At 52.3% G+C, this 18,103-nt stretch overlaps 1 protein-coding gene across 4 annotated transcripts in view; it reads right to left on the bottom strand.

The window, feature by feature from the left end:
* The window catches only part of PRDM2 (PR/SET domain 2), a 118,057-nt gene that overhangs the window by 18,917 nt on the left and 81,037 nt on the right, over positions 1 to 18,103 (bottom strand). For 2 of the 4 annotated variants that reach the window (XM_037045190.1, XM_037045188.1), the window contains exon 8: positions 13,145 to 17,519. The exons of 1 other annotated variant lie outside the window; for it this stretch is intronic. In XM_037045190.1, the coding sequence (XP_036901085.1) occupies positions 13,145 to 17,519 (4,375 nt within the window). Of the gene's footprint in view, positions 1 to 8,103; positions 9,588 to 13,144; positions 17,520 to 18,103 lie in introns of those variants that run through there. One more of the 4 variants, XM_037045189.1, reaches the window with a different exon arrangement.

Consider the following 18,103-nt stretch of genomic DNA (forward strand, 5'->3'; position numbering starts at 1 on the left):
TGCCACGTGTTTTGGGGGCTCTGTGACAGAGAGGCCCCCTAGGAGATGTCAGGAACTAAAGCAGGGGACAGAGGAAGAGTGGCCCTGTTTTCAGAGCCAAAAGTTAGGGGGAAGGATTTTAAAATGTGAGGGAGTCCCTGAACAGCCCCCCCATCCCGGGAGTTGCGGGTGCTGGATAATAGTCACAGGGGGTCTGTGTAGACCAGGGGGGCGGGGGCAGGGGTACAATCTCACCAGTCTCTCTGATCCATACGCTGTGCCACACTGCACTTGGACTGCACGGCTTCCTTCCGGTCTCCGTGGCTTACTGATTGACTTTCGTTCCTTAACCTTGAGGACCGAGCCCTGAGGCAGTCACCTTTTAATATCACTTGAAATTAACTATGTAACAGATGGTAATTAACCAAATAACCAATCCTTTTCTTTCAAACTGACTTGGATCATTTATTTATCCAAGTGACACTCTATTCAGTTGCCAACAATCAACTGGCCCTAAAATCATGGGTGATCCTACAGCCGATTTTGTTTCTCTTCTTAGGACCCAAAGGACGACTCTGAAGCCTGGGCCAACCTCCCTAGGGAAGCTGATAAAACGGAAGCTTTCTGAGATGACAGTTCCATGGGTCTGGAATTTTGGATAAAGCCCCCAGGGGCTTGTGGAGCAGGTGGCCACTAAGTGAACATCCTGGTGAGATATGCCAGCCGAGCCCTGCCCTCACCCTGCACGCCTGGGGACACAGGACGGGAAGTGCCCTGCTGCTCGCTCGCCGTAATTAACAGCGCACTCAACGCCCCTCGCCGAACACCTGCCCAACACGGTGCAGGACAACACCTTACTGAAACACCTGCTAACAGCCGGCACTTGCGGGCTGTCGCTGTCGTTCTTATAACTAGTTCTAAGGGAAGCAAACATACTAATTACAGTGAAGTGAAAAAGGCAGAGCATCCACTTCAACTACAACACCCAACACCAGTTTGGGGAGGGGCCGCAGAGCGGTCTGCGCCTACAGGGGAGCAGAGGTAACCCAGGCTTGTCTTCACTGAACGCACTTGGAACACTCAAAGGAGCCTGCACACAAACGAAGGTCAAGTATAAACTACCCATGAACCTCCGCACTGGTTGTGAGAGAAGGTCCGGGAAACTCCTGCTGCCATGTCCCAGGTGGGCAGGCTGACACACGGGTCTTCGCTGTCAAGTGACGGACGGGGCGAAATGAACCTCAAGCCCTGGGTGCGCACACCCTCACAGGGTCACCCCCTGTCAGCACGTGGCACCAGAGGAGCCCTCGGTGCTAACCCTGGATCAGAGGGAGGACGCGGGAGGGAGAGAGAGCACTCTTCCACTTCAGAACTGGGGTGCCGCACCCTCCCGAGAGAAGGTGCGCTAGGCCCAGACGTGCACGTCATTCTCTCCACAGGTCATCCACTGAACTCCTGCAGGTTTTAGGAGCTTAAAGGGAAAAAGCAGTCGACGTGTTGGTTTCGCTTTAACACACTCCTACCCAGAGGTCATCTGTCCCGCAAACGTCACCGACCAGCAAAGGACCAAGAGGCAAGATACAATTTTTAAGGAGGCAGCAAACCCTGCCAACAGATCTGGTTCTGCTTCCAGGGAGGCCCCTGGTGTCCTCCCAGGCCCCGCCTACCTCCTTATTTATGGGAACTATTCATGGGACCACTACCCAGCTCCCCAAGGATCCACGCATCTGGAGGAAGCCAGAGAGTGCAGACAACACGTGTAAATAATAAATGAAGATGGAGCCAGTGAGTACATCCTCCCTGAACAGTTTAAGTCACGTCTCCAGCATCTGGACCCTGCACGCCTGACTTACCGCTCAGGCATGGCTTCTCCACCACTGTGGTCACTGGTGGTTACTTTGAGCCTGTCAGGGAAAGGGGAAATTGCGTCTGGTGTGGACTTCAAAAACAGGGGGGCAGCAGCTACATTAGACCCGACAGCTAACACCTGTGCGGCAGAACCGTTCACCCCGCCCCTTTCCACATCGAAGGCACACACCAGGCACCAAGCCCTCTGACCCTGAGCATGACCTCGCCTCTGAATCCAGCCAAAGCAGCAACCCAGGCAGCAGGTCCCCAGACACACACGGAAACCTACTTGGAGGGACTTCTACACGACAGAAGGAAGTCGACACCAGGGAGCCAGGTTTGAAAGAGTCGGGATATGGACCTGCCCCTTCCCTCACAAATCTGGGTGGGCCTGGCTGGCACTGCACCGGCTGGTCTCCCGAGAGCAGGCAAAATGGACCAGGATCGGGGAGGGCCAAGACCTGCGTTCCCCTCCTGCACATTCAACAGTTGCTTACCAGCAAGCGGTCTCCCTGCTGCGCTAGGAAGACCCGGGCCCAGCCAGGGCTTCCCTCCCAGATCGACGGATGAGGGGGAGCAGACTCTGATCGACAGATGTGTCTACACTGCCTGGACCCAGCTCTGCTCTTACCGCCTGCGACCTTGGGCAAATTGCTTAACCTCTGTGTCCATTTTCCCATTCTACAAAGGGTGGAATGTAAAAGTATTTCATAGCTGGTTTTTTTCTTTAATTAGTTGGAGTAACACAGGGAAACCCCTGGAAAACGTGGCTGGAAGCACTTGAAAACACCAGCGATCCTTCTCCGCTTCAATGAGTTGGGCCCCCTGCTCGTCCTCATAGAGCTAGTGATACGTTTTCGTCTGAAACTACCTTTTCAAATGTATGTTTTGGCTTTGAAATTCAAAACTAAGGGAAATAAAGTTGCATGGACTGTTGATAGAATAAAACTAATCTTTTTTTTTGCCCTGGCTGGTGTAGCTCAGTGGATTGAGCGCAGGCCCACGAACCAGAGGATCGTGGTTCGATTCCCAGTCAGGGCACATGCCTGGGTTGCAGGCCGGTTCCCTGCAGGCCAACTCCCAGCAGGGGACACACAAAAGGCAACCATACATTGATGTTTCTCTCCCTCTCTCCTTCCCCTCTAAAAGATAAATAAATAAAATCTTAAAAAAAAAAAAAAAACTAATCTTTTTTCTCACCTTGGCTCAACAAATGACTGCCTGTCTGCTGGCACATCCTCCTTGGTTCCAGGGGGCAGGCGCACCTGGCGTGCAGAGGCAGCAGCCGTGGACCACACTCGTGGACAGCGGGGCCCGGCTGAGACAGCAAAGGCCTCCGGGGTCAATGGCAGTGGAGCCAGGAGTCACCGGAGGGCCCTCTGTGGGCACCAGCAGGAGAGGAGGGGGGATGTTCTGCCTACAGCCACCTGTGCTATCCTGAAATCACACGCACGGCAAGCCCGCTCTGAGCGGAATCCGTGACATCAGATTCCGGGGGCGATTCAACAGGACACTTTTTTTTTTAAGATTTTATTTATTTATCTTTAGAGGGGAAGGGAAAGGGAGAGGGAGAGAAACATCAATGTATGGTTGCCTCTCGTGAGTCCCCCGCTGGGAACTGGCCTGCTGCCCAGGCATGTGCCCTGACTGGGAATCGAACCTCGATCGTGTGGTTTGAAGGCCCACGCTCAATCCACTGAGCTACACCAGCCAGGGCACAGGACACCTTTCAATGGTGATAATCACTGTGACGGTGGCTGACGGTCATGGAACACGTACCAGAGCGGGCCACATCTGGGGTCCCCCCGGGCTTGTCTTTGCCTTCACAAGCACCCTTGGTGGCCGGATCAGCCACTGCACCGTTTCATATAAAGGACAACGGGGGCTCAGGGAGGGCACGTAACTTGCCCCAGGCTGCAGAGCTAGTGAGGGATGAAGCCAGGATGCAAATACTTTATTCAGTTAACAAGTATGTATTCAATACGGAAACAAATGCTATGCTTTAAAATTGGAATTCTATTTTTAAGTTAAAAAAATGAACATTACAACTGTATCCTAAACCCCTTTTTATGATTCACTTACCTGTGCAACAATTTCCAGGCCTTTTTCTCCTTTTAATGATTCCCACTGAAAACTCCCATTTAGACTGAACATCAAGACTCGGTGGCCACCCAAGCAGAATCCCACAGGGTCCAGTGTGCCCCCCTCTAAACACTGCCGTGCCGTATTCTTAACCGTGCTCCGACTCGGAACGGAAACCTGGGCTGCAGCATCCCCCTGGGGCTTTGGCAGTGCTGAAGTGACACCCGCGCTCTCACCCCCGAGGGAGCATCTACCAAGGGATGTTGGACACCGTGGGGCCTGGCTGGCGTCCTGCTCTGGTTGCGGAGCTGGGCACGGGAAGGCACATTTAGGCACTAACTTCTTCTGTCAAGTCCTTCTGCTCTCTGGAACAGCCACCTGAACTCGGGGTCACCTTGGAAAGGACAGGGGGAAAGGAACCCTGCTGGGGTGAGGGAGGCAGAACACAGAAACACACCAGGTCCCGCTGCCCCGACGACAGTGCTGCGGCCCAACCCGAATCAAAGTCTCTCCGAGCCCCTCCGCAGCTCCCGGCAGCGGCACTGTAAGTCATTTGATGCGGCCCCAACGGCTTCTCCAATTTTTAATCTGCCAAGCAAATAAAACCTACACACACCCTCCTGCACTTTAAACACAGCTTCTTACTGGCAGAAATTTAACTCTTTGTTTTGCACCTAACGCACTATTGACTAAGGTGACAGTGAACACGTTTTGGGCTCGTGCCCAACGACAAGACAGTGTGCTCCAGTGACGTCCGAGGACACTACCCAGGACCCCCAGGCCCTCCTTTAGAACCACTTCCGAAACCACAGGCCACTATTAGAATGAGCTTGGTTACCCTGCCGTAGATTTTTTGGACTAATCAGGTCAACCTGGAAGGTCTGCTGGACTTGGACAGCCTGTGACCGAGGCAGGAGCAGACCCCAGGTGCGGAGTGAAACTGGACACAGGTTCTGAGGGGCAGCCCCAGCAGATCAGCCGTCCTTCTGCAATGGCAAGACTTCTGTGCCCACCAAGGGGCAACTCTACTTGCTTATGAATGCAGGGAAAGCCGTTCAGAGGGTTTTGCATTTAGAGGAAATGAAGCTTTAAAAACAAACCTACAAAAACAATAGACACGATGATGCAGGCTGGAGGCCATTCCAATTCCGGCTCGCCACTTGGGAGTCTGGTGACCTTTCAACTCCCCCAAGTCTGTTTCCCAATCTGTAAGTGACACCAGCCTCTTGGTGTTATCGTCAAGGGGCAAGTCCGGAAAATGCTCGGCACCTCGCCCCCAGAAAGCCGCAGAAGCTGTGCCAGGTTCCCCGAGCTTGTCATCACTCATGGAGGAGGAACTCGAGTGGACCGGCTGGCGGGAGGCCGGGAGGGGGTCGGGTGGTGGCCTGGGTGGTTCCCAAAGGAGGCACGGAGCCTGACCCCATCAACCAATGAGCCATCTCACATTTTTTCCTCTGCATCTCACCCACTCAAACCTCAAGTTTTGTTCCAACATTTTTTTCCTGACACCGATGTTTTGTCTACAAAGAATTCTAGCAGTAACATGCAACTAGGTCCAAGTTTCTCTTCCCCAAAACACCCCACAGCACTGGGCACTGAAGGCCCTTCATCTCATGGGCCAAGTGTCAGGGAAAGGCCACCAGGCGGGCTCCGGCCTTGGAACAAACATGCTGGGAAAGCGCACAGCAGGTTGGAGCTCTCTTCCCCCTGGAGGCCCATCCACTCTTCCACCCACAAAGGACACACGCCCCTCCACAGCCCAGGGCCACCCCACAAACCCCACAGCCTTTGGGAAGACGGAACAATGCGAGCACCTACTTTGCAGGGTGATTGTCAGGATTCAATGGGAGGCACGCGGTGAGGCTCACGTCAGAGCAGATACTTTAGCAACTAAGGGCAAAACACACTTTTTCCTACATAAATTCAGAAACTCTCCAATGTGCACTGAAATTACCCGCAAAATTTATTACATAGACTACACAGGCCTTGCCCCCGACTATCCTACTTGATTTTTTATCCTCACTCAAGGACACGCTTATTGATTTTAGAGGAAATGGAAGGGGAGAGTAGGGGAAATACCGACTGCCTGCCTCTTGTGCATGTCCCGCCCGGAGATGACCCACAGCCCAGGCATGTGTCCTGACCAGAAATCGAACCCATGACCTTCTGGTTTACAAGATGACATTCCAACCAACCGAGCCACGCTGGCCAGGGCAACTAGCCTAACTTCAAGGGTCAGTAGTGGCGCCCTGGTGCCAGCAGCCTGACGTCCTCTGGGTAACACTGGAGAACCACTGAGCAGGGGGCAGCCACCCTCAAGAGTGCTTGACAGGACAATGGCTGAGAGACCAGACCCCGAAGCAACAGCAGCAGCGTTGGTGCCACCTGGGAGGAGAGGCCAGGGCTGCTGGGCCTCCTGACCCAGGATGGAGAAGCCAACCCTTCTCTCTGCCGGCCCCGTCTTTGGAGCCCTTTAAATGTGGCCTATGAATCCACCTAAGGTGACCTTTTTGTCACCCGCCTGTACTCTGACCCACCTTCAAGGTAAATTGCCCTTTATGTACCTTTTCATGGCTGTGAGTCAATCTATTCAAAGAGGCTGGCTATCAAGTCAAAATCCACATAAATAAAACATCAAACACAGGAGGTGAGCTATGATTTCGGGGGTCACTGTAACATTACGGTCCGCACTCACCTGCACACCCACACTCCAATACCACGCTAGAGGCCTCCTCCTGCCCAGCCAGCCTCTGAAGAGACTGTGACTAAGCAGCAGGTTTAGAAGATGAAGCATAAAAAAGAAAAAAAGGCCACTGTGCCCACTGGGTGGGACTTCGGTCTACTGGGGTAAACACCTAAGACACAGGCTGACTACACAGTGCTCAAAACACTGATGTGATTCTGTAGTAACACCTAGAAAGTACTTGTAACCACCAAATTAAAAGAGCCATCCTAGAGAGAAATTTGTCATCAGCCCCATTGTGACAGATGCTGAAAACAGCAACAGGAACACCAGGCTTTAGTTACTAGCTTTTAACATTTTAACTCCATAAAGAGTAAAAGCAACCAAAGCAGGCAGCTCATTCCTGATGAGATGGGAGTCAAGTGACTTCTTGGGGACCCCTCCACAGAGTAGGACTCGAGTGCCATGACGTTCACCTCTGCTGGTAAGAGCCAGGCCTGCCCTTACAAGACAGACCGGGCCCTGCTCCCCAACCCGTGGACGGCTGTGAGCCTCCGGACCCAGCAAAAAGACCTCCTCCAGAAGGAGAATGCAGAGACCATCTTAGCCACTCCCCATTTTTGGAGCACTGGGCACCGAGACCCGGAGAGTAACGTATCTGCCCGAGGCCGAGCTACCAGAGACCTGGACGCAGAAGGCTGGAAGGCGGGTGTTTGTCCGCTGCCTGTCGGCTGCCAACACAAAGGAAGGGGCGTGGTGAGCAGATGCCAGGAGGGAACCCACCTCCCTCCCAGAGATGCATCCTGTCATCGCAGGACACGCTGTCCCCAAGAGGGAGCCGTGCGGGCTCAGGCCTCAGTTCGTGGGGCCACTGAAGGCCACTTTGTGACTCCTCTGACCTCTCCCGCCACCGCCCCAGCCTTACTCCTGTGTCCCTGGCTGGGGTTCTCTCGAGGGAGGGTCATAAAGCAGAAATGAGAGCCTCTGGCCAGGGGACACTGGTCCCACCTGCAGCCTTCCCGCCCGTCCCTCAGGAGGAACGAGACACACACAGGTATGAACTAGGAGAACCTCCGGGCTACCACGCAGGACTGTATGAGACTGCTGACGCGCAGCCATTTTCAGTCTTCAGATGGAACAGCTTCAAACAGATGTTCCCGCCCCTCCACTTCGTTCTCTGGGGATCCTTAATCATAACCACCCCCCGCTCCCCCGACTAGAGGCGACTGTTTGCAAGCACACCGGGAGCCAGACCCCACATGTGAAAGGCTCGCCTCCTCTCCCGAGGTGAGGCACCCCTCAGCGCCCCCCCCCCCGCCCAACGTGCTGGCTCCCCCCACCCAGTGTTGGGTAAGCAACCTGCACCGCGTGCTCAGTCACTGACCAGCAGGCGCGGGTGAAGGCTGCGGGGCACAGGCCCAGCAAAGCGTGTGGCTGAGCACGGCCTCCGTGCCTCCGCCTGCTTTGTCCTTAACTGCTCCCGACCACGTACAAAATGCAGTCCTCTCACAAGCTTTCAGAAAGTTTTTATTGCTTACAATGATATAAAATGTATCATTTAAACTTCCCCTACTTATTACGCGCTTGCTAGCAACAGCATAAAACGTCTTTAGTACATCTGAGCTCAGTGACGCGTCTCCCGCTGGGAGGGAGGCACAGCGGAGGCAGCTCTCGTTCTGAAAAGGCTACGTGGGTGAAAATCAACGGACAACCTTTTGTACATCAAACTGTAAATTTTAATGTTTTCATTAGAATATCTTTCATATCATAACTCTCCAACAAGAAACAGGGAAATAACTGGCAGTGAACTCCAGTACAAGAACACTCTCCAGATTAACAACTCGAACAAATGTAAAATGTCAATCACACAGAATACAATTGAGGCGTCCAAAACAATTTAAATAATTTTAAATACTTTATTTTTAAACTGCTACAAATGTTTTACACATATTTCAACATAAAAGTCCCCAGAACAGAAATGTAACAAAATGGGAATGATAGTGACAGGGTTAAAGTGGCACAATTTCACCAAACAAGTATCAAACTACAAGCTGTAAGAGGTAGATTACTTTTAAAGTTGAGACCCAACAACAAAGCTGAAGCCGTGGAGAACCTGGCCCTTTCCCAGCGACTCGGTCACTAACAGGTGCACGCGCACGATGCGGGGAGGAAGGGCGCACAGGCCGCAGCCTTCAAATCTCTACCGGAGACTGACGTGTAAAACCTGGTACGCATATTCATCTTTACTTACAAGTCGACACACATCTTTACAGGCCTGTGACACATCCTGGGCATTGGTATATTGCTACATAGTCTCTGATAATATAATAGTTATAAATTAGCGCCAGGTAATTATTGGAGAGGATGTCCATCTGGATATATACACATGAAACTGGAAGAGGCGTAAAAAAAGGAGTCCACATCCAATCTGGTTTCCTCTCCATTACACTGGCAATCTGCGTGTGATAAAAAAGCAGGCTAAGAGAGAATCTAAACGCCTCTCCCGTCTATAATTAATTTAAAAGAAAGGCTTCAAGAGCTGGTGTGTGACCAAAACATCTAAAAAAGAGTGCATGAGAATTTGTCGTCCCTGAAATCTACAACAATCTATTGATAAAACGGAGAACTTGCTTTGCAAGGCTAAGTTCAAATCATTTCTTTGTGACGTGCCGACAACCAGGGCCACACTCCCCTCTGAGCAGCCGGTCCTCGAGGACGAGCCCATCTCACAAGGCCCTCTTGCATCTCGGTCACCCCGGGCCCAGCACCAGCGACGGGTGCCGGCGAAGCAGCAGGTGCCTGACTCTACCGAGGGCAAGCAAGAAGCCTGCCGACAACCGGTGTGTGTTAGGGTCTGAGTCAGCTTCACCTGGTCTTGCAAGCGCGGTAGAGTTCATGTCCTTTGTCGTAGTGCTTATCCTAAGTTGAGCATGCATTGCCTTTATTTAGTCAATTAAGGTTTGGTTTGTGGGGGGGGCTTTTCTACAGGAAGTTCCTAGAAAATAAGAAAACTGAAGATAAATGACAACGTAACACAACCTTACATGAACTGACCACGTTAGAGAGACGGTGAGCAGACCACATGACCAAACGTTATTAACACAGCCACAGGACGACTCTGAAGGTGCGCAGGGACCCGGCGCCCAACCCGGAGGGCGCGTGCGGGCAGAGGCCCAGCCCTACTTGGAGTGGCGTGGCAGAGATGGATGGGTATGTGAGGAAATTAGCCTCACTTTAGTTCTTTAGTAATTCGTGGTGAGTGGGAAAACTTGCCATTGCATTCTTATTCTCTACCTCTAGGGTGTTTTTGACCGGCTGCAATGGAAAAATGGCCTTTTAAAAAAGAGCTGCTCTAAACAGAGCATTACAGAATGTAAACACACCCTGGGTGTGAGCGAGTCAAAGACCAAAGACGAGAGGGAGGGGAACAGAGGAGGTATCTTTCCTTGTCTCTTAGTCTTCTGTTCCGGCCCATGGAAAGGAGCCCTCAGCGTCCACTCCCCCAGTGCGCTGGAGCAGGCTCCAACTGCTCACTGGAGCAGGTGGGCCCGACTCGAAGGGCACCAGACTAGGGCTCGAAACGGAGGATCTAAAGACGGGCAGCGTGCCCAGCAGCCTTTGCCACTTTGTCCTCACAAGAGGGTTTGGAGTCCGTGACACACCCTAGCTGACACAATGGCTTGTGCTCCTGGAGACGGCCAGCTGGCACATTCTGCCAGACCCTCTGTTAAATGGAAAGCTCTGCTTTCATGCACGTGGCTGACCGCAAGGATGTACTTGGAGACTGTGGCGTCCCAAGCTGGCCTCAGAGGTANTGCGCTGGAGCAGGCTCCAACTGCTCACTGGAGCAGGTGGGCCCGACTCGAAGGGCGCCAGACTAGGGCTCGAAACGGAGGATCTAAAGACGGGCAGCGTGCCCAGCAGCCTTTGCCACTTTGTCCTCACAAGAGGGTTTGGAGTCCGTGTCACACCCTAGCTGACACAATGGCTTGTGCTCCTGGAGACGGCCAGCTGGCACATTCTGCCAGACCCTCTGTTAAATGGAAAGCTCTGCTTTCATGCACGTGGCTGACCGCAAGGATGTACTTGGAGACTGTGGCGTCCCAAGCTGGCCTCAGAGGTACAATGCTAAGACCATGACAATGAAACGCACAGGAAGAGGGTGCCTGCTGGGGTGACGGCAAGTCCTTGCATGCAACAGGGCACACAGAGTGAAACCACCGAAAACCAAGGAAGCTGTTATCTCTAACCCTGCGCCAGGAGCCATCCCTGAATAGGGTCGACAAGTAAAACTGGACTGAGGGGAGGACGGCCACAGTTCAAACAACTCCTTGCCAGAGTCACAGAACCAGCACACACGCAGGATGGGACCAGCGCTCCAAGCCCTCATCACATCCCCAGCCCAAGTCCAGGAGCCCCAGCTTGTCATCACGTGTGCTCCACGACACTAAAGAGACCGCACGAGCTCCCTTAAGAAATACCCACTCTTGGGTCTCGATTATCAGAAGGTGATGTCATGCACTTCACAAGTGTACGGTCACTTGGCGGTGGGCCCCTATATAAGACACATGTCCTTCTGATGGGTCCACAGCATGGCTCTAGCAACTCCCACACAGGGGACAGCCACTGTGGATGCCTGTTGCTACCATCTGCCAGTGAGAACAATACTGTTTTCTTCTTATCTGATTCTGCGTTTCCTTTTAGGCCAAATTTCACTCCAGCAACATAACCCTCAGTTAACTATCAAACAAAGCAGAGTCATTAAAACTAACTGGAGCAAAGAGAAACACAACTTTACTGGGCACTCTGGTCCCTGTGGTCTTAAGGGTTCTTCAGAAAGCACTGGCCGAGCGAGAGACTACCTGAACGAGCTCCCTAAATTTATCGTCACTCAGAACTTCTCCTTACAGTACTTTGTTTTCATACCGACTTTACCCAACTGTGCAGTATAAATAGGGTGCAGTACAAAGTGACTCTCATACCACGTTGGAGACAAAAGGGGACAAACACAGTATGTTGTACAGCACCAAACACCTGGGAGGCGTTCTGAAGTCCAGCCCAAAAAGATGACGGCACATTCTGCCTCTCCACCCTTTAAGAGGAACCAGAGTTCAAGAACATCACATTGCGGTGCGACTTCCAGAACACAGACTGAGTGCAAACAGGTACCGGTAAACCAGTACAAGCAGGCCAAGCACACCCAGGCCGGAGACCCAGGTGCTGAAGGGGACCTGGGGCGGTTGTTCAGTGCGGCTCTACATCGGCTTCTCAAAAGCCTGGCCCTTCGCTCGGCGGTAAATCACTCCAATCAGCCTCGGCCAACGGTCCTTCCCTCAGTCTGTCTTCAGCCACAACTGCAGGCAGGCTGGCACCCAGAGTTCTACCCCATCAGCTGCGCACTGGTAACAGCGCCTGTGAGTCCTTGTGACCTCCCCAGAGTGACAGTCCACTCCCCAGTCAACTCTAATTCTGTTTGCTTGAAACACCAAAGAATTTTCAGACACCAAAAGCTACAGCCAAGAGAGCCTGGAGTCAGGCAGCTCACTCTAAAAGCCTGAGACTGTAAAGTATTCTGCAGAAATTCTATCTGATGATTATTTCACAAGCCTGTCCTGTGGGCAATTTTCAGCAGATACTAGGAATTCCAAGAAAGTACATCACCCAAGGTTATTTATTTAAGTAGCTTAGAAATTTTGAGAAGTCAATGTGACAGACTTAACTACTGCCCTACGTTTTGTGGCATTAAGAACACTTCTTAACAGAGGGCGGACACAAACCACAGCGAGATCACCTCGAGTCTAGGGCGGCTCTGACAGCACTCCTGGGAACAGGCACGGGCAGGCCGGGCTCACTTGCCCCGGGTTCCTGTGGCGGCCAGCCCTTGGGGGATTCTGGACACCCTCCTAGCTCCTCCCGCTTTGGGATCGGGCCTGTTTATCGCCCCAGGCCTGGGGACAGGAGAGGGCAGGGAACGAAGGCACTATAAAATGAATATGGTGTATTTTGTTTTAACCAATGAGGCAAGTTTTCACACGAAAAACGCAGAAACAAGCATGGATAGCGAAGCATCCTCAGTTACTACAACTGCGCCTGAGCCACAGAAACATTACAGATTGCACTGTGGTTTTAATGGCCTCAGCGATCCATTACGACAGAAGACAGCCATCTATGATCTGGAAATAATGTGACACTGATGTTACCCAAGATTGGACGGAAGTTTAAGAGAATTTCACCTTTTCACGTAAGGGTGCTTTTGAGAGCTTTCCAGTTTCAAATTCACTTCCCAGCTGGCCCTACGGGAGACGGCACAGCTGTGAGTCCCGGGTCTGAGACCAAAGCGCGGCGGCATCCATCTCTGCAGCAGTCAGAGCAGAGACCCTTCTTCACCTGCCTACAACTGAAGCAACGGCCACTCCCTTTAAGCACTTATGTCAAAGTTATACAGGAAAAGAAAAAAAAAGCCATTGGCACGTGTATTGTTTTCTGCCACTGTCCTTCCCACCCCCACGCTCTTGGGCTCGGCACTCCTCGGACCTAGGAGACATGGCTTACCTGAAGTCCTTCAGCTCCTGCTTGCCGTTGCTGTCCTCCCTCCTGCTCTCACTCGGGTCGGCAGCAGCTGCCAGCTGGAGGCTCCGGGTGATGGGCCCGCCACTGCGTTCTCTCGACTTTACAATGAACCGGTCCGTTCTTTTCTTACTGGCCAGGGCGGATTTGCTTTGTAAGACGGCCTTGCTTTTCTGCACCCTCACATGCAGGCTCCGGGACGTCTTGCTCGAGAGCTGTGCAGAATGGGTCTTGGCCACGGCTTTGGGTTTTTTCCCCTCGGTGTGTGTTATTTTGGCCATTCTTATGGGGCTCGAGTTCCTTAAAGAGGAGCTTGGTTTTTTGGACTTCACTGAAGCTGTGAATTTGACATTCTGCTTGGACCTGAAGGACGAGGAAGGCAGTGAGACCTGAGCAGGGCCCGAGCTGCGAGCTCTGGTCTTGCCCAAAGGAGCCTGCGTGCTTTGCATTTTAATCTCTGCATCTGCTGTCCGTCTGCGGCTGCTGTTACTGTTTTTGTCACTGCTTGCAGGTGACAGGTGTCCACCTTTCTTGGATGAATGGGAAACTTTTTTTTTGGAAGGAGAAAGCGGTTTTTTGGGACAGCTAAAAGCGGCGTGCTTATTCAGGCTGCCAATGTAGGTGAATTCCCGGTTGCAGTACGGGCAGATGTGCGAGGAGCGCTCCGCGGCATTTCTTAACTCGACCCTCTGCTTGGCAGATTTGGTTTTCTGCAGGATTGCTTTCTGGACAAGCTGATTTTTTTTCTTCAATGCATTTAATTTGAGCTTATTTGGGGACACTTTGCTGAGCTCTACACTGAAGTTCAGTCTTTTGGGCTGTCCCATTCGTCTGAAGGTGTTTTTCCCAGAGTTATCCAAAACCACCACACCGTTTTTGGGCTGCACAGTTTGTTTCAACGGGACTGGATTTTTCTTAGGGGTGTACCTCTTCTTGTCGCTAGCAGACGCACATGCCAGGATATGTTTGTGTAACTCAGGCATATTGTCTACCCCTTTGCCACACTTTGTACAGCGAATGGCAGTGCTGAAAGTCTGTGGAATGTTGTGGGTAGTGAAATTGGTGGCCGTCACCCCGATACCCATGGGGTTTCGGTGATGGTACTGAAACGGAGGTGGCTTAAAGCTTGGGTAATGTTGATTGAGGCCCAGTCGAACATCTGGATCTTTCGTCTTCATCCCAGAAGCCATTATTTTTATGGTCGTGTAAAGCTCTTCAGAAGAATCGTTGAGCTCCTCTTCCTCTTTCGACGTTTCTGATGGGTCTTCTGGCAAACTCTGCACGTGCTCCGCACGGGCCTTGCTGGGGTCTGTGAAGTTCTGTGGCCTCAGGGTGCCACTTTCAAACTCGTGGTGCGTGCACGCCTTATCCGGGTGGAGATCTCGCTGGTGCTGCTGCAAATTGCACAAAAAAGCAAACTCTTTTTTACAAACTGAACACACAAAGATATTCCCAACTCCATGAAGCAAAAAGCGATGTTCTGACAAGTCGGTTTTAGCCTTAAAAAGCTGCACACAAAATTCACATTTGAAGGGCCATTCTTCTGCATGCACAGATAAATGTTTGGTTAGATCCTTAATGGAAAGAAAAGGCGATTCACAGACATTGCAGACAAAGTTTTTGCTGAATGTTTCCTGAACCACATCACGTCCCACTGCAGACTGGGGCTCTCCCCTGGGCTTTGTTTCTTCGCTCTCCAGCTCCTCCTGCTTGAAAGATATCATGGGAAGAGAGGCTTCCAGATTATCCCCCGAGGAGACAACGGACGACACCGCTGAGAGAGGAGGCGGGGAGGGGGAAGAGGAAGAGGAAGAGAATGAAGACGAGGACGGTGAAGACGACGACGATGAAAGTGTGGGAGGCCCCGGTGAGGCAGCGGACATGAGAGGCTCCACGGAAGGAGCCGGAGATGCCGAGGGCGACACCGTAGGAGAGAGAATCGGGAGTGGGGACTGCGTCGCGGCATTGGAGAGTGGGGAGGGACACGGACGAGGGGACGCCCCGGAAGAGGGGGCTGGAAGAGGTAGGGTAGGAAGGAGTGGAGGAGGTGGGGTGGCAACAGTCAGCACGGGGGGACAGGGCGGAGGGGAGGAGGGGCGTGTTGGCATCAAGAGAGGAGGCAGCTGCCCAGAAGAAAGGGAAGGTGTCTGGAGGGCAGGAGATGAGGGAGAGACATCAGGTGTGGGCTCCACGGCAGGAGCAGATAGACCAGCATCAGGGCCAACGTCAGGTTCAGCTTGCGGATCTAGGGATTTGCAAGGACTCGGGCTCCTGGCCGCATCCGACGAGTTTTCGATGGGCACCCCGATGCCGTTGTATTCACTGAGGAGAACCTTCTGCAGCATGCAGGTGGTCGGCTTCTTTCTCTTGGCGGCGCTGCAGGCTGGCTGCGCCACGGTACCGTCTCTGAGTTCCCTGCCTTCTGAGTCACTGCAAGGCTTCTTATGCACACTGAGATCCAGCACGGACTCCCACTGGACTGGAGTCTTGGCTGCACCCTCGGCCTTCTGTTTGACGCCGCTGGACAAATCCAGCGGCTGCTGGTTGCACACGTTGCTGTATGTGGAACTGGACACCCACTCTTTAGATACCTTGTATTCATCAAAGCCTGGAGGGCTCACAGCTTCTCTCTCGTCTCTCCCAGACAAAGTCCACGCTGGGGAATTGCTGTGACTCTCTAATTTGGGCTTTTTGGAACTCAGAACCACATCAGTCCACACTGCTTTACCGTCACTCTGCTTCCCGAAGTCTCGGAGGGCAGGACTGTGCTGTGGAGAACTGGGAGGGGAGCTGGTCCGCCGCTTAAACCGACTCGCGGTCACAGGCAGCATGGACGCAGGAGCGGACACACAGACAGGACCTAACTTGGGGAGCTCAGCGGCTGACATCCCCGCGGGCGGAGTCAGTCTATCCTGGGTCTGGAGGAGCTGTTTGAGCTTGGATGACAAATACACGCCCTTCTCTTTGTGGAAAGATGCTGCCTCCGCGGTGGCCACGCTAAGTGGCAGGCTCAAGGAGCACGAGGGTGCGGTGGGCTCGCACTCGGCTTCTGCTTTAATCTTGGGTAACACGGGAGGACTGGCAGTCCTCCGTTTCTTGGACTCACTGTTTGTGCTGCTGGAAGGCTCTTTAGGAAGATCATCTGTTACGGGGACCTGCGTGGTCTTTATATTTTGAGTGATTTCCACTGTGACTGGAGTGAGCAGACAATTTATACCGTACAGGTCGGCCGAGTTGGATTCCATCTCGATCACGTCACAGTTACTGGTGCTGCTGCTGGTTTGAATTTTACCATCAATATAGTAATTTAAGTTTTCAGAGATATTGCTAGAAATATCCATGATGTACACATCGTCTCCCTCCCCTTCTTCCTCTGGCTCTGTGCTCGGGACGTAGACGTTCTGGGTGGGCTGGGCCTGCTCCACAGGCGGCTGCGGCTCTTCCAGGAGGCCGCCTTTCCTCCGCACGCCTTTGGGGATCAGATGGCGCTCGTGGACTCTACGCTGATGCCGTCTCATGTTGGTATGAGTTCCAAAAACCTTTTTACAATATTTGCATGGATGAAGCTCCTTAATGTCTCCATTCTCTTCCACAACAGAAGAATTTACTGTTTCTTGGGAAGCTTTCTCTGAACTCAAGAGCAGACGGTCTTGCCCAAGACTGGGAGGGTTCGAGTCGTCCTTTGGAGTGGCGCTGTCTCCAGATACCTTGCCATCAGCAGGGTCGTCTGATGGCTGTGGTGTTAGGCTGGGCTTCCGCTTTAAACCCACCTCGTGGCGCCGCTCATGCCTCCGCCGGTTAATCTGTGTGCCGAAGGCTTTCCCACAGTACTTGCATTTGAAAGCATGGCTGACTGTAGATATATGGATATGCATGTGGCGTTCAAGCCCCTGTTTGGTTGTAAACTTCCTCTCACAGTGCTGACATGGGAACATCAATGTTTCAAATACATCGCCATTGGCCTCTTCCTTAGTTTTGGGAATTTTATTAACAGGTGCTACCTCTGGAGGGTCTTCAACAGTTTCTTCTGAAGTATCTTTTGGTTCTTCTAATAAATCTTCCAGCTTCTCATCACACCGTATTTCTGGCTCTTTCGCAGAACTTTCATTTGGCACGTCCACTTCTTCCTCCCCCTCTTCCTCCAGCTCATCATCCTCATCCTCCTCTTCCTCCTCTTCCTCCTCCAGGTCATTCACTTCACAATTTGTTGCCTCTAGCTTCTCGTCTGGTTCTGCCTGCGGCTCAAAGGCAGGGGGAGGGCTGACTAGTTCTGGAAGCGCATCCTGACAAACCACCTCCTGAAGACCAGCTGTGCGCTCGGCTGCGGAAGCTGAAGGCTTCTCGTCCTCTTCTTTGGATCCTAGAGAGCACAGGGAAGCAGAGGCATGGTGGTGAGGGCAAAACCAGCCGGGGTTAGGGTCAAGCCCTATTATTCAAGGGAGGGTATGATCAACTTAATAAACAACACTCTCATCCGTCAAGTCGTACCGGACTGGAATCCCTCTCACTCATTCAGGTAACATGTACCGAGTACCTGCTATTGCCCAGGCAACACACGAGCCTGGTGAGGACGCGTGCGCAGAGCCACCTGGAGCTCATACTCTCTTCTGTGCCTAGTCACACCCACACACGTGCATTTTCGTTCACAGAAACGACGGTGCTCAAACCTGTCTTGGAGTAGCTGATACTGAGTTTCAGAAGACTAGTTGTGAATTTCAGTTTCTCATGACTCAAAACTGAAGTACGAAAATTGCTAAGTATATTACCAGGTTAGATTCTTAGTGGCCTTTCCTACATGGAATGATTCTCTCCCACCTTCCTGACTAAATCCACATATTTAGAAGCCTGAACATTTTTCAGAATCATGTGACCAGAACTGTTTCAAGATCATCTCCTCAAAGCCTGGTAAAATTATTAAGAACTCAGAAGTCTCAACGCCCAGGA

This window comes from Sturnira hondurensis, unplaced genomic scaffold, assembly GCF_014824575.4.
Source record: "Sturnira hondurensis isolate 20B ecotype Veracruz unplaced genomic scaffold, ASM1482457v3 Scaffold0004257, whole genome shotgun sequence".
Lineage (NCBI taxonomy): Eukaryota > Metazoa > Chordata > Mammalia > Chiroptera > Phyllostomidae > Sturnira > Sturnira hondurensis.